This window comes from Calliphora vicina, chromosome 5 (assembly GCF_958450345.1).
Source record: "Calliphora vicina chromosome 5, idCalVici1.1, whole genome shotgun sequence".
NCBI classification, from domain to species: domain Eukaryota; kingdom Metazoa; phylum Arthropoda; class Insecta; order Diptera; family Calliphoridae; genus Calliphora; species Calliphora vicina.
In genome coordinates, this window is record NC_088784.1 from 114410123 (window position 1) to 114422986 (window position 12864).

Genomic DNA, 12864 nt, shown 5'->3' on the forward strand with positions numbered 1-12864 from the left:
TATGTAGATATTGAAGTATAAAAACAAGCTTTGACAGTTGTTAGAACCAAACAAGCGAAAAAAGAGTAATCAGCTGATTGACTGACTCCACCTTGTATAAATTCGCCTAGCATACATATGTAGTTTGTATACAGAATTAGTATTTTAAAATTTTTAAATTAAAATGCATATAACATTGAAGTCGGTCATGATTTTTAAACAAATTTTTTTCTGTTTAACATATACATTTATTTTTAGTCCAATAAAATAAAAATGTAGAAAATTGGGAAATATTTAGTCCCAATATTATCAAAAAACTGGAGTAGGGTGGGTAAAAATTGTTTAACTTTAATTTTAAAATGCGAATATCTCCTAAGCTATAAGAGATAATTGGTAGCTACGACGAGGTTTTTTATAGTACTCGACAAGGAGATTCTTTATATGTAATTTTTTGGAAATCGGAACCCAAACGAAGAAATAAGATCGTTTTAATAATGTAACATACCCGAGGTGTCCTACTTTGGGGACCCCTGGCCGCGCATCTGGTGGGACCATGAGGTCGAAACTCAAAACTTAAACTCGAAAATATTTCCTCTTTGTGCACGTAAACTTTTATTGAAATCGGACTAAGCGTCTACAAGTTACAGATTTATTTCCCTCTATTCCACTGTGCAACACCAGTATGTTAAGTTACACAAGTTTAACAGTAAAACTTTTAACATGTATGTAAATTCATTCTATCAGCATTAAAACCATTCACACCATTCGTTAAGTATTCGTTGCTTTTGGGACTGTCAGTTTACTTTCATAGAAGACAAGCAATACATGCATCATTTTTCGTTGCACTCCATTTTATGAATAATGTCATGCATTGCTTTACAGAATTAATGTATATTGTCAACAAAAGGCTCATTTTTGTGAATGCATTCAAAAGCACAAAATAGACCATTCAATCCGTTCTCTGATGTGTACGTAATTGTCGTTCTAATGAGACATAAAAAACAGAAATTGGTCAAAAAATGTTAAAGTTATTAAAAATTTGCCAGGCCATTAACGTCACCCCTATCGGCAATAACATGTGAAATTTTGTTCCCATGAAATATTTATTTCCCTCGAAGGGAAAATTGCTATCGGGAATATCATGATGAACTTTACATTCACAATAGTTGATTTTGTTCGTAACAGCTGTTTATTGTTTACAAAATTCCATCTACAAATTTCACAACAAGGGGAATTTTTTTCACGTGAACAAAGTTGATGAACGAAAAAAGGAAAAGGGAAAATATTTCATGTGAAATGTTGATTCGCGATAGGGGTGCGTGTCTCAGGCAACTAGAACAAGAAAGGTAGGAACAAAATTAACATATTTTGATAAATATTAAAATGAAAGCTCATTTTTACTTAAAATATGTCCATATTTACTTGTATATGAGTTCTTGTCTTCGTAGGATACCTTTAACCTATTCTTAGGTATGAACAACAAAAAATTTTAACGGCAGTTTCAAAACTGCATTTTCAAATTTTTAAAAATTTTGTTAAACAAATTTCAGAATTTTTTGATCATCTTATTGGGATTTATTAAGAATATAATAGGGAATAAAAATTTGAAAAAATTATGAAAATATCTCTTATAGTTTTTCCGTACCTGCGATGTTAAAGTTATTAGATTGGCCAAAATAGGGCTATTATACAAAAAATATTTGAAGTAATGCAATTGTATGCAATTTATTGTAAAATATCATCAAATTTATTTAAAAAAGCATACATTTCCTTCATGTACAATTTTATATATTTATGAACAAAGTTTGGGACAAAAAGTCATTAATAATATTTATTAAAAAATTCATTCCAATTATTAATTCCTTTTTTCTGAGTAATTCATTTAAAGTTTATAAATTATTTTTAATACTAGTAATCCATGTTTTCTTTATAATTTTATGAATTCATCGTAAGTATAGCCCACGGTTTTGATTGATTCTGTAATAAAAAAAATAATTGTTGCTTCTTATTGTTATTACTTACTATTGGTACTTTTTTAAATGCTTACCATACAGAGCATTTAATATATTGCAATATATTTTCAGAGATTTTTTCCCTTAACGCCATCGTAGTTATAATTACTAATAATATTTACACCCAGTATTCGATGAATGTTTTTTAAACTGACAGATAATATTTGTTTCATTACAACAATCTAAAATAAATAAAAATAAGAGAATACAAATACTAAAATAATAATAGTAATAATCATGGTACAATCAGTTACCAGGTACAATTATTAGAGGTTCCAATGTACAACCCTAAAATATCAAATATGTATTTAATCACATAACTTTTTTTAATTTCTTACCGAGATATTTTATAAATTTGTAACTTTTTGACTTGAATTAGTATGTAACTTATAAAAAAAATAGTTTTTCTTCAATTGATGTTTGAAAATTATTTTTTTTGTAACAATAATTTAAATTCAATTATTTTTTTTAGACATTTCCTTTTTATATTTTTTCATTTTCTTTTGTTTGACGTTATAGGGAATGTATAATTGAGAACATACTTTCTAATAATTGTACCTTGCTTGTTCTGCCATGAGTAATAATAACATAGAAAAGGTACAGTAAATAGAACACAATACAAAGTATATTTATACAAGTACATGCAAGTGATCAGCTCAAAGTAAATTAATAAATTAAATTTACTTTGGATCAGCTGTTAATTTTTGTTCCTTTGTAAATACTTGTGAGATTGTCAAATTTTTTTTCTTTCTCTGTTTGTTTACTTTTTTTTAATTTTTTTTGTATTTGAAAATATTAATCAAAAAATATAATTTTGAAAATTTCTATAGTAAAAACAATAATAATAATATAAAAATGTGTTTTTATTCATTATGCAAAAAAAATGTACCAGTGGCAGTGAGGACTTATTCTATGTGCGAAAAGACCCGATTAAATGGGCAAAGTGAGTGAAATTTGTGGAAGTTTTTACACAAACAAAATTAATGTTGTTTCTTTTATTGTTGATTTGTTGTAGAGTTGCATGTACTTGTATAAATATACTTTGATACAATATATTTTTCTGCAGAAATATACAGTAGCGAACATAAAAAATGCAACGCTATGTTTTTCTTGGTGGCATATTTTAGTGTCCATTGACATAATGTCCATGGACATTATGACAGCCCATTAAGTGGCATTATGTCCATGGACATTATGTCATTTCGGTAGTGTCATAATGTCCATGGACACTATGTCACTTTGCTTATGGATATTATGACACTTTTGAAAGTGTCATAATGTCCAAATATATTTTTAGATAAACTCATTTTTATAAAATTTTTAGAACAAATCACGATCGCAGTAACAGTTTACATTTTCATATATTAGAAAGCTTCATGTAGCGAAGCCGCCTGCCGCGTTCCATGGAGGAGAAAGCCAATAAGAGCGGCCGCAGCCCTCCAATAATAAAAACCTTTTTCTGCGAATCCAAATAGTTGATCGCCATGCTACTGAGTGAAAAGACTTGTTTTGCAAATAAAGTTTTTCTGCTCTAAAGGACTCTCTCCTCCATAGAACGCGGCAGGCGGCTTCGCTAAATAAAGTCTTTCTTGTAAATAAATGATTAAAATATTTTTGTGAAAGTTCTTAAATTATTTATTGAACTTTCTTTTTTTGGTCAAATTCATTCCTAAATTCATATTTATATTTTACATTATCCATTTATAGTATAAATTTATGTTATTATTTTATTTATAGTATAAATTTTATACCTCTTTAACAATTTTACTTTTTTAAACTTTAAATTTGTGACTCCACAAAATTCAGATAATAACTAAAAATCGTAGCTATCGTCTTATTACACACAGAGAAAAAACATGATAGCAACATTTTCATTGCGATCAAATTATTTTCCTAACTGCCTCATATGACTATCACAATAAAATCATTATAATTTTAATCATATTTTAAACAAAACATTTTTGAATTGAAAATTTTATATTTTATATTATAATGTTACATGGTCGTCAGTTGTAAAATGTATTTCATTGTTGTTCCAAACATTTGAAATTGTTCCTACAAAAATAATTTTATTTTTTCAATAAATGACAATAAAGTACAAACATATTGGTCCATATCATAGTCAGAAATAAAGTGTATTTTAAGAGTAAAGATAAAGTCGTATTTACTTAAGAGTGGACTTTAGGTCTACCATAGACAAGATAAAGTATACTTCTGACGTTGAAGTCGACTCTAAATATAAAACTAGCTGAAGCTGTTATTAACTCGTTTAACAACAGCATCAGCTGTTCTTCGCCAAGTAAAAAAGTTCGGCAAAAATTAAAAAATGATTAAGTTACAAGATATGTATGGTAAAAAAATGTTCAATTATTGAACAGTTATCAATAAAATTAGTACCAAAATATCCTAAATATGATATTAATTTTATTTTTTCCATTTTTCCAACACAATTTGCTTTTTTTATTTAGATTTTGCTGTTACTTTTATTGTTTACCTTTTTTTTTTTAATTTTCTACGTCAGCTGTTCAGCGGTGCCACTTGTCTATATTTTTTTGTATATTGTATGAAAACATTTTCTACTTTTGAGTTAAAGTCGGTTCAATTTAAAACACACTTTAATTTTGACTATATGTAGTTGCAAAATAATTAAAAGCAGGTTTTTATTTTAAAGTTGTTTCTAAAAAGAACCAACTTTAGTGTTTGACTATGATTATGGGCCATTGTGTTTAGTGTTTTTACTAATTATATTCAATATAATAATTTCATATTTATACAAAACATTTCATGTTTTACAAATTAAAAATAAATGGAATTAAACTCGTTAAAATGGAATTAATTGTTGTTAATTTTGATGGAAGACGATGGTTACGATGCATTTATAAAATACGGTAAATATAAAGTACATATTTTAATTTTTACACATTCTTATATTTTTTTTTCATTTTTGCAAATTTAAATTTTAAACAACAACTTTATAGTAAAGCCGGATTACTTTCTATATACACTTGAACAGTATATAAAATCAGTTAATTTTGTTCAGTTGAATTAAAGCCAAGTAAGTGTGGGTCAATTAAAAAATAAAGTGTTTAACAAATTCATATGTAAAAGCAAATTTATTTTCTTTTCAAGTGTTAAAAAAATCATCTTCAAAAATGAAAAGTACTGATTTGACAATGCATATATTGGTATAAAAAGCAAAAAGTAGAACACATGTGCTTTTTACTCGAATCTACAGCACATGAATCTGCCAGAAATTCCACCGTCTGACGACACAATATACACGTTTTTTCAAGAAGTACCATTTAATGAAAACCACAAAGTATACAGAGGCGTCAAATCTGACTGTTCAAAAACACTAAAATCTGCTTTTTTTGAAATTGTTTCGATGTTAAGTTTTCCCTAATTTATTTGACACGTAAAAATCATAAGGTAGACATGTTATATATCAATGGATAGAGAATTTTGTCTACTTTTCAAAAAATTATATATATTTTGACAATTAAAAAACTCATTGAATACTTTTTTGAAAAATATGACAAAAATGCTATTTATTGAATTTTGCATAGATACAAATTTTTCAAATTGAAATAAAATTTTTATTTATGAATATTTTTTAATGAAATTTCACAGTTATGTAGATTTTTCAATTTAAAATGGAAAAATAAAAACAAATTTTGAAATTTGTTATCAACTAGCCCGCAATTCCCAAAAAAAAATCTTGAAAAATCCCAAAAATGGGATTTTTTCGTTTTTTGGCTATAATATCTATACCAGGGGCGGGGTTATCGGAACCCTTTACAAAATAATTAAGAACTTATTGGGCCATCTAAAATAGGTTACTATATTTTGATATCAAGTATGCGATTTGAGAATTTTTGCCCTAAAGTAGAATTTTATATAAAAAATAGGCATTTTTTGAATGGACCTGATCCCGTCGGTATCAAAAATTATAAATGTTTTTTTCATTTAAAATATTTGGCGTAAAGTTAGCTTTTCAAAAAGTACAAATTTATTATACATCCTCTTAGAAATTTTTTAGATAACTTAAAAAGAATAAAAGTACTTTTTTCCCAAAAAAATTGCGAAAAATCGCCTTTTTTAATTTTTTTAAATTCAAATGCATGTAACTTTGGACTCAGTCATGATTTTTAAACACTTCTTCCTTTATTTGATATATAGATCTATTGTTAATCCTATGAAAGAAAAATTTATAAAATTGGGGAATATTTGGAACCGCGGTCACTAAAAACTGGAGTAGGGTGGGTAAAAATGTTGAAAATTAAATTTTCAAATGCGAAGGAGATTCTAAATGTGCAATCGTAAACAAACGAAGAAATAGGATCATTTTAAAAATTGAAAATACCCGAGGTGTCCTACTTTTGGAACCCGCTCCTGGTGGGCTCATGAGGTCCAAATTCAAAACTTAAACTCGACTACACTTCCTCTTTGCGCATGTGAAATTTCATTCAAATCGTCGTAAGGGTTTAGAAGTTACAGATTTATTTCCTTTTTTTTTTGAAATAATTTATTATTAATGTAAAGTAAAATAAAATTTTCTCAATTTCATTTGGAATTTTCTTAACTTCAATTAGAATTTTCCGAATTTCATTTGGAATTTTCTCAATTTAAAATGGAAATTCTCATTATCTTTTGGAATTTTCTCAATTTGAAATGGAATTTCTCAATATCATTTGGAATTTTCTCAATTACATATTGACATTCTCAATTTCATTTGGAATTTTCTCAATTTAAAAAGAAAATTTTCAATTTAATTTGGAATTTTCGCAATTTAAAATGGAAATCCTCAATTTCATTTGGAATTTTCTCAATTTAAAGTTGAAATTCTCAATTTCAATTGGAATTTTCTCAATTTAAAATGGAAATTCTCAATTTCATTTGAAATTTTCTCAATATCATGTATAATGTTCTCAATTTCAATGAAAAATGGTGTAGAACAAAAAATGTAGGAACAAAATTAACATATTTTGATAAATATTAAAATAAAAGCTCATTTTTACTAAAAATATATCAATATTTACATGTATATGAGTTTGTCTTTTTTTTTAAATAAATTTCAGATCATCTCATTGGGATTTATTGAGAATATAATAGGGAATAAAAATATGAAAAAATTATGAAAATATCTCTTATAAATATCTCAAAAGTTTTCAATAATTTTCTCGAAGTTAGGCGGCCTGAAATAATAAACATGATGAACGAACATCATATATAAAAATCTTGTAACCTGTGTTATTACAGTGAATGTCGCTTAAAATCGTACACCATCGTAGTCAAGTTTTATTCATTAGTTTTAGAAAGTTGATGTTTTGGAAATATTTTAAAATGCTATTTTTATATTGTGTGTGCTATTACCTATCAGAAAATTGGGTATAATTTTAATTGCCCTTATCCACAAATAAAAAAATTAGGTAAGACTGTCAGTGCCCAGAATATCAACGCTTCATTTAAAATCGTAAAGGCACTAAAAAATTGCAAATGACACCCTACAAAGTATTAGGATTATTTAATATTAACATTTTTTTATTTTTTAAAGTTTTAATTATAATTTAATATAAGTGTACGAATATAACTGAAATATGAATTTTGTGATGTTCTTTAATTTTCATCAATATTTTTTTAACGAATTGAGGTTTTGTTAACTTTTTTGTTGAAATACATATTTTTTGTTCCATTTAGTAAAATGACTTTTAATTTTTTATATAATCACCTATTATTGCCTGTATAATTTCATAATATTTAAAAAAAATATATGTTGTACGATTTTGAGTGACACTCACTGTATATACCATAGATGGGCACTTTGCAGTACCAGTACTTTTTCAGTATATATTTATTTTTACTGATTACTGGAAAACAAAATCAGTACTCAGTAAACTTTACTGATTACTGAAAATAATTTCAATAATCAGTAAAATTTACTGATTACTGATTTTTTTTCAGTATGCAGTAAATTTTACTGATAACTAAATTTTTTTTAGTAATCAGTAAAATTTACTGAATACTTATTTTTTTCAGTAATCAATAAAAATTTACTGATAATGAAAATTATATTTCATTACCAGTAAGCATTTACTGATTACTGAAACGCTTACTGCAGTAAAAAAGTAATGCAGTATGCCCATTAGAGTGTTCCTTAGAATTAAATTTTTGGAAATGTTGAGACGGTACCCCCTGAAAACTTGTGTAATGACATAAAATAGCACCAAAAAAAATTTTAGCTTGTTCTAAGAAGGGCAACCCGTGCCGACTTAGCGATTTAGTATTGAGGTGCATTTACAAGGGGAAAAAATGTATTTTTTTCAGTTTTTGTAAAAATTTTGCCATTAAATAATTACTTTAGCAATTTAATTTAAAAGAATCGAAATGTGTACGTAATTGTCGTTCTAATAAGATATAAAAGACAAAAATTGGTTAAAAAATGTTAAAGTTATCAAAAAATCGCCAGGCCATTAACGTGTCTCAGGCCACTAGAACATGAAATGTAGGAACAAAATTAACATATTTTGAGAAATATTAAAATAAAAGTTTATTTTTACTTAGAATATATCCATATTTACTTGTATATGAGTTTTTGTCTTCGTAGGATACCGCTAACCTATTCCCAGGTATGACCAAAAAAAATTATTATTTTTTTTAACGGCAGTTTCAAAACTCCATTTTCAAATTTTTAAAAATTTTGTTAAACAAATTTCAGAATTTTTTGATCATCACATGGGGATTTATTGACAACATAATAGGAAATAAAAATATGAAAAAAATATGTCAATACCTCCTATAGTTTTTCCGAACCTGCGATTTAAATTTTGAGATTTTCGAGAAAAACTATTTTTTTGGCCATGTTTTGGCGAATGAGCCTACGAAGACAAAAACTCATATACAAGTAAATATGGATATATTCTAAGTAAAAACAAGTAAGAGTGCTATATTCGGCTGTGCCGAATCTTATATACCCTTCACCAAATTATACTTCAAAATTTTAAATATTTTTAGGTAAACAAAATTTAATTTTTTTTCCAGTTGTTTTCTGAATTTTTTGAAAAAAAAATTTTTCGATTGTTATTTACAATTTTTTTTTTTTAAATTTAAAAATTTTTTTTTTTTAAATTTTAGAATTTTTTTTTTTTAAAATTTTAAATTTTTTTTTTTTTTAAATTTTAAAATTTATTTTTTTTTAAATTTTAAATTTTTTTTTTTGTTTTTTCAATTTTTTTTTTTTTTTAAAAAAAATTCGGGTTCAAAATTTTGTTCCCGATTTTGACCCATTGTAGGTCCAACTTACTATGGTCTTATATACGTCGTTGCAAATGTCTTTGAAATATCTATCATTAGATATCCATATTGTCTATATTAATGTCTTAGTAATCCAGATATAGCTAAAAAATAGGTCAAAAATCGAGGTTGTCTTGGTTTTTTCCTCATATCTCAGCCATTTGTGGACCGATTTTGCTGATTTTAAATAGCAAAATTCTCGAAAGCATGTCTGACAGAATTATTGAAGATTTTTATCCCGAAGATATCTGGGGTCTTCAGAAAACTGATTTCAACAGACAGACAGACAGACGGACATGGCTTAATCGACTCCGCTATCTATAAGGATCCAGAATATATATACTTTATAGGGTCGGAAATGAAAAATGTAGAAATTACAAACGGAATGACAAACTTATATATACCCTTCTCACGAAGGTGAAGGGTATAATAAACTTTTATTTTAATATTTCTCAAAATATGTTAATTTTGTTCCTACATTTCATGTTCTAGTGGCCTGAGACACGTTAATGGCCTGGCGATTTTTTAATAACTTTAACATTTTTTAACCAATTTTTGTCTTTTATATCTTATTAGAACGACAATTACGTACACATTTCGATTCTTTTAAATTAAATTGCTAAGGTAATTATTTAATGGGAAAATTTTTACAAAAACTGAAAAAAATACATTTTTTCCCCTTGTAAATGCACCTCAATACTAAATCGCTAAGTCGGCACAGGTTGCCCTTCTTAGAACAAGCTAAAATTTTTTTTGGTGCTATTTTATGTCATTACACAAGTTTTCAGGGGGTACCGTCTCAACATTTCCAAAAATTTAATTCTAAGGGACACTCTAATGCCCATGTATGTTATATACTAGCTGAACCTGGTCCGCGTTGCTGGCCTTTAGATCGACTTGTATTTTATTTCGACAGGCACTTTCAATTGTATTTGGTCATCGAGCTTGTTAACATCATAATTTTTTTATGCCAAAATTGCACGTTCCCACAGCCAATCCGATATGCAGATTACGATATGCTGTTGAGGTGTCTCTGCAGCTCTCGATGAAAACCAAAAATCTGACTTTACAGTGTTACCTACCAGGATATTCTGAAGATTCCCTGAAAATTTCATCAAAATCGGTCCACCCGTTTTTGAGTTCATTCGGAACATACATACACACATACAAACGTCCATTTTTATATATGTATATATTAGGGTGATCGGCCCGGTTTTCAATAACCGGTTATAGCCGGTTTTTTTGAAAAGCTCACATTTCGAATATCGAGAAACCGGTTTTATCTCCTGGAATAGCCGGTTTTTTCTAAAAGTGTGGTTTTATGAGTTTTAGTGTATTAAAAAATATCCAAAATCCAAAAAACTTTTTTAAAACAAATACTCCAAACATTTTAGAAGATTTTTTATATTTTGACAAATGTCACAAGAGATTCGGAAAGCCAGAAAACTTACTCAATGCTTTGTTATGTACATATATGTATGTCCTCCAATTACATAGAGTGAAAGATCATTTTTAATGTATAGTTTTATAAAAAAAAAAGAAAAAATCGATATACTCCAAAGCATTTAAACTGTGTTTGATTCCTAAGAGATTACTTATCTTCATAAAGTCTTCAAATTTACTGACGTAGAAAAAAGATTTATTTTCCAAAAAAAACCTAACGAAATTGTTGACATTTGAAACTAAAGTAATAAAATATCAACTACTCACTTTTAGAACAAATTTAATTTTAATTTAAAGAAAAAAATAGCTTTGGTTTTTACCCGGGGAATCCTAGTTTTCATTCGGGTATAATTATCAGCATGTATAATGAAAAGAGGCAGATATATATTAGAGCTACCAAAGATATATTATAGTGCTACCAAAGCTCTGAAAACATTTAACTTAATTGTGAGTAACAAAAAGTCAAGATTTTTGCTCCAGGTCAAATATGATCCACACCCCTGAAGTCCAAAATTAAATATTAATTTCGAAATGGTTCAAATTAGAACCGAAGACCTTGTGAAGGTTAAAAGAAGTAATCAAAATTGTTTTAATCACTATTATTTTAATAAATTAAACTAGTTTCTTCTTATTTCTAGGAGTTTTAATATTTTGGCAAAAAACCGGTTAACCGGTTATTATAAAAAAAACCGAAACCGGTTTATATTAATTTGCGATTTTTCGAAGAAACCGAAAACCGGTTTCTAAAAAATGTCGAAGAATCGATCACCCTAGTATGTATAGATTAGAGCGATTAAATAGGTTCATAAACCAAACTCAAAATATTTGAAAATTGGATGAAAAAAGTACTTTCATTCAATTTAGAGTAGATTTCAATTTACATAAACAAAAATGAATCTATCTAAGGTTAAATATAAATTCCGTAAAGAATTAACGTCTTTGAAATAAGATAAAAAATGTTGTGAAATAAATCATTATTTTTATATTACATAATTCGGATTTTGAAAATACTTACTGTTCCCCAAGAGCGACATTTTGTTTGCGTTGTTTACGAGTTTCTTCAAATTCTTTAGGGTGCACTTTTTTGCGATGAGAATGCATATTTGCATTAGAATTGAACGTTTTAGGACAGTGTGGACAATTATAGAGGACTTCTCCAGTATGTGTTGTCATGTGCTCTCTCAATGATATTGGCTTCTTAAATGTCTTTTGACAGACACTACATTCATGTATACGATCTGTCCCGTGGGCATAACGCTTGTGACTCAACATCGCACTGCGACTGGGAGATATTTTTTGGCATATGTCACAAACATGAGGTTCCTTTGCTTCAATATGTTTTCTTTTGTGTCTCTTTAACCCCCTTTTATCTTTATACCATAAGCCGCATAAATCACATTGTACTTTTGGTACCGCAACTCCCTGATGCTCAAGCTGGTGTCGTTTGAAAGCAGCGGTTCCCCGAATACATTTTGCACAAATATCACACATTATTCCAGGTTGACAGTCTTCCTTATTAATATGTTCAGTCAACTCTTCCACAGTTTTAAATCTAGTAAAAATTCTTGTTTATAAGCATTTATAAATTTTAGTTTAAATTCAGAAATACCTTTTGCCACAATTTTTGCACTTGGGTATAGAATCTCGATGTGAAAATGATTTATGCTGCTCCAGAAGATATTTCCTTACGAATTTTTTCGAGCACTGTGAACATGCGTAAATTTTATCTTCGTCTTTTTGATGTTTAACCAAGAAATGATTATGTCTAGATTGACGATCGGAAAATGTAAAATCGCATTCTTCGCATCTAAATAAATTGATTGGATTTATTAAAACGGAAGTAATTACATTTTATTTTTATAATTTTTTCAAATATATATTAATGAAAAACTTACAATATCGGAGTTCTCATCTAAGTTTAAAACTTGGCACACCTTCAATGCTGTATATATCGCACACCCAGTTCAAAAGAGACACAACACAAAATTCATTTATCGGGTTTATATGCACAATAGACTTGTTTATCTATAAACAAAATGGTGAATTTCATTGTTGTAACTGTTGACAAAAAAAAACAGTTATGGCTTTCATTATGTTTCAATTGCGATTTCTCAAAAATTAAAATTTTGAGTTGTGTCAT

The 12864-nt window shown here is 27.6% G+C and overlaps 1 protein-coding gene across 2 annotated transcripts in view; it reads right to left on the minus strand.

Annotated features, from left to right (window-relative positions):
* Positions 1 to 1703: 1703 nt before the first annotated feature.
* Positions 1704 to 12864, minus strand: part of LOC135960371 (transcription factor grauzone-like) — a 36674-nt gene continuing 25513 nt past the window's right edge. For both annotated transcript variants that reach the window (XM_065511647.1, XM_065511646.1), the window contains exons 3-6: positions 12334 to 12531; positions 11740 to 12276; positions 2027 to 2173; positions 1704 to 1956 (exon numbers count right to left, since the gene is read on the minus strand). In XM_065511647.1, coding sequence (XP_065367719.1) covers positions 2164 to 2173; positions 11740 to 12276; positions 12334 to 12531 — 745 coding nt within the window. In that variant the 3' untranslated portion in view covers positions 1704 to 1956; positions 2027 to 2163. The remainder of the gene's footprint in view (positions 1957 to 2026; positions 2174 to 11739; positions 12277 to 12333; positions 12532 to 12864) is intronic.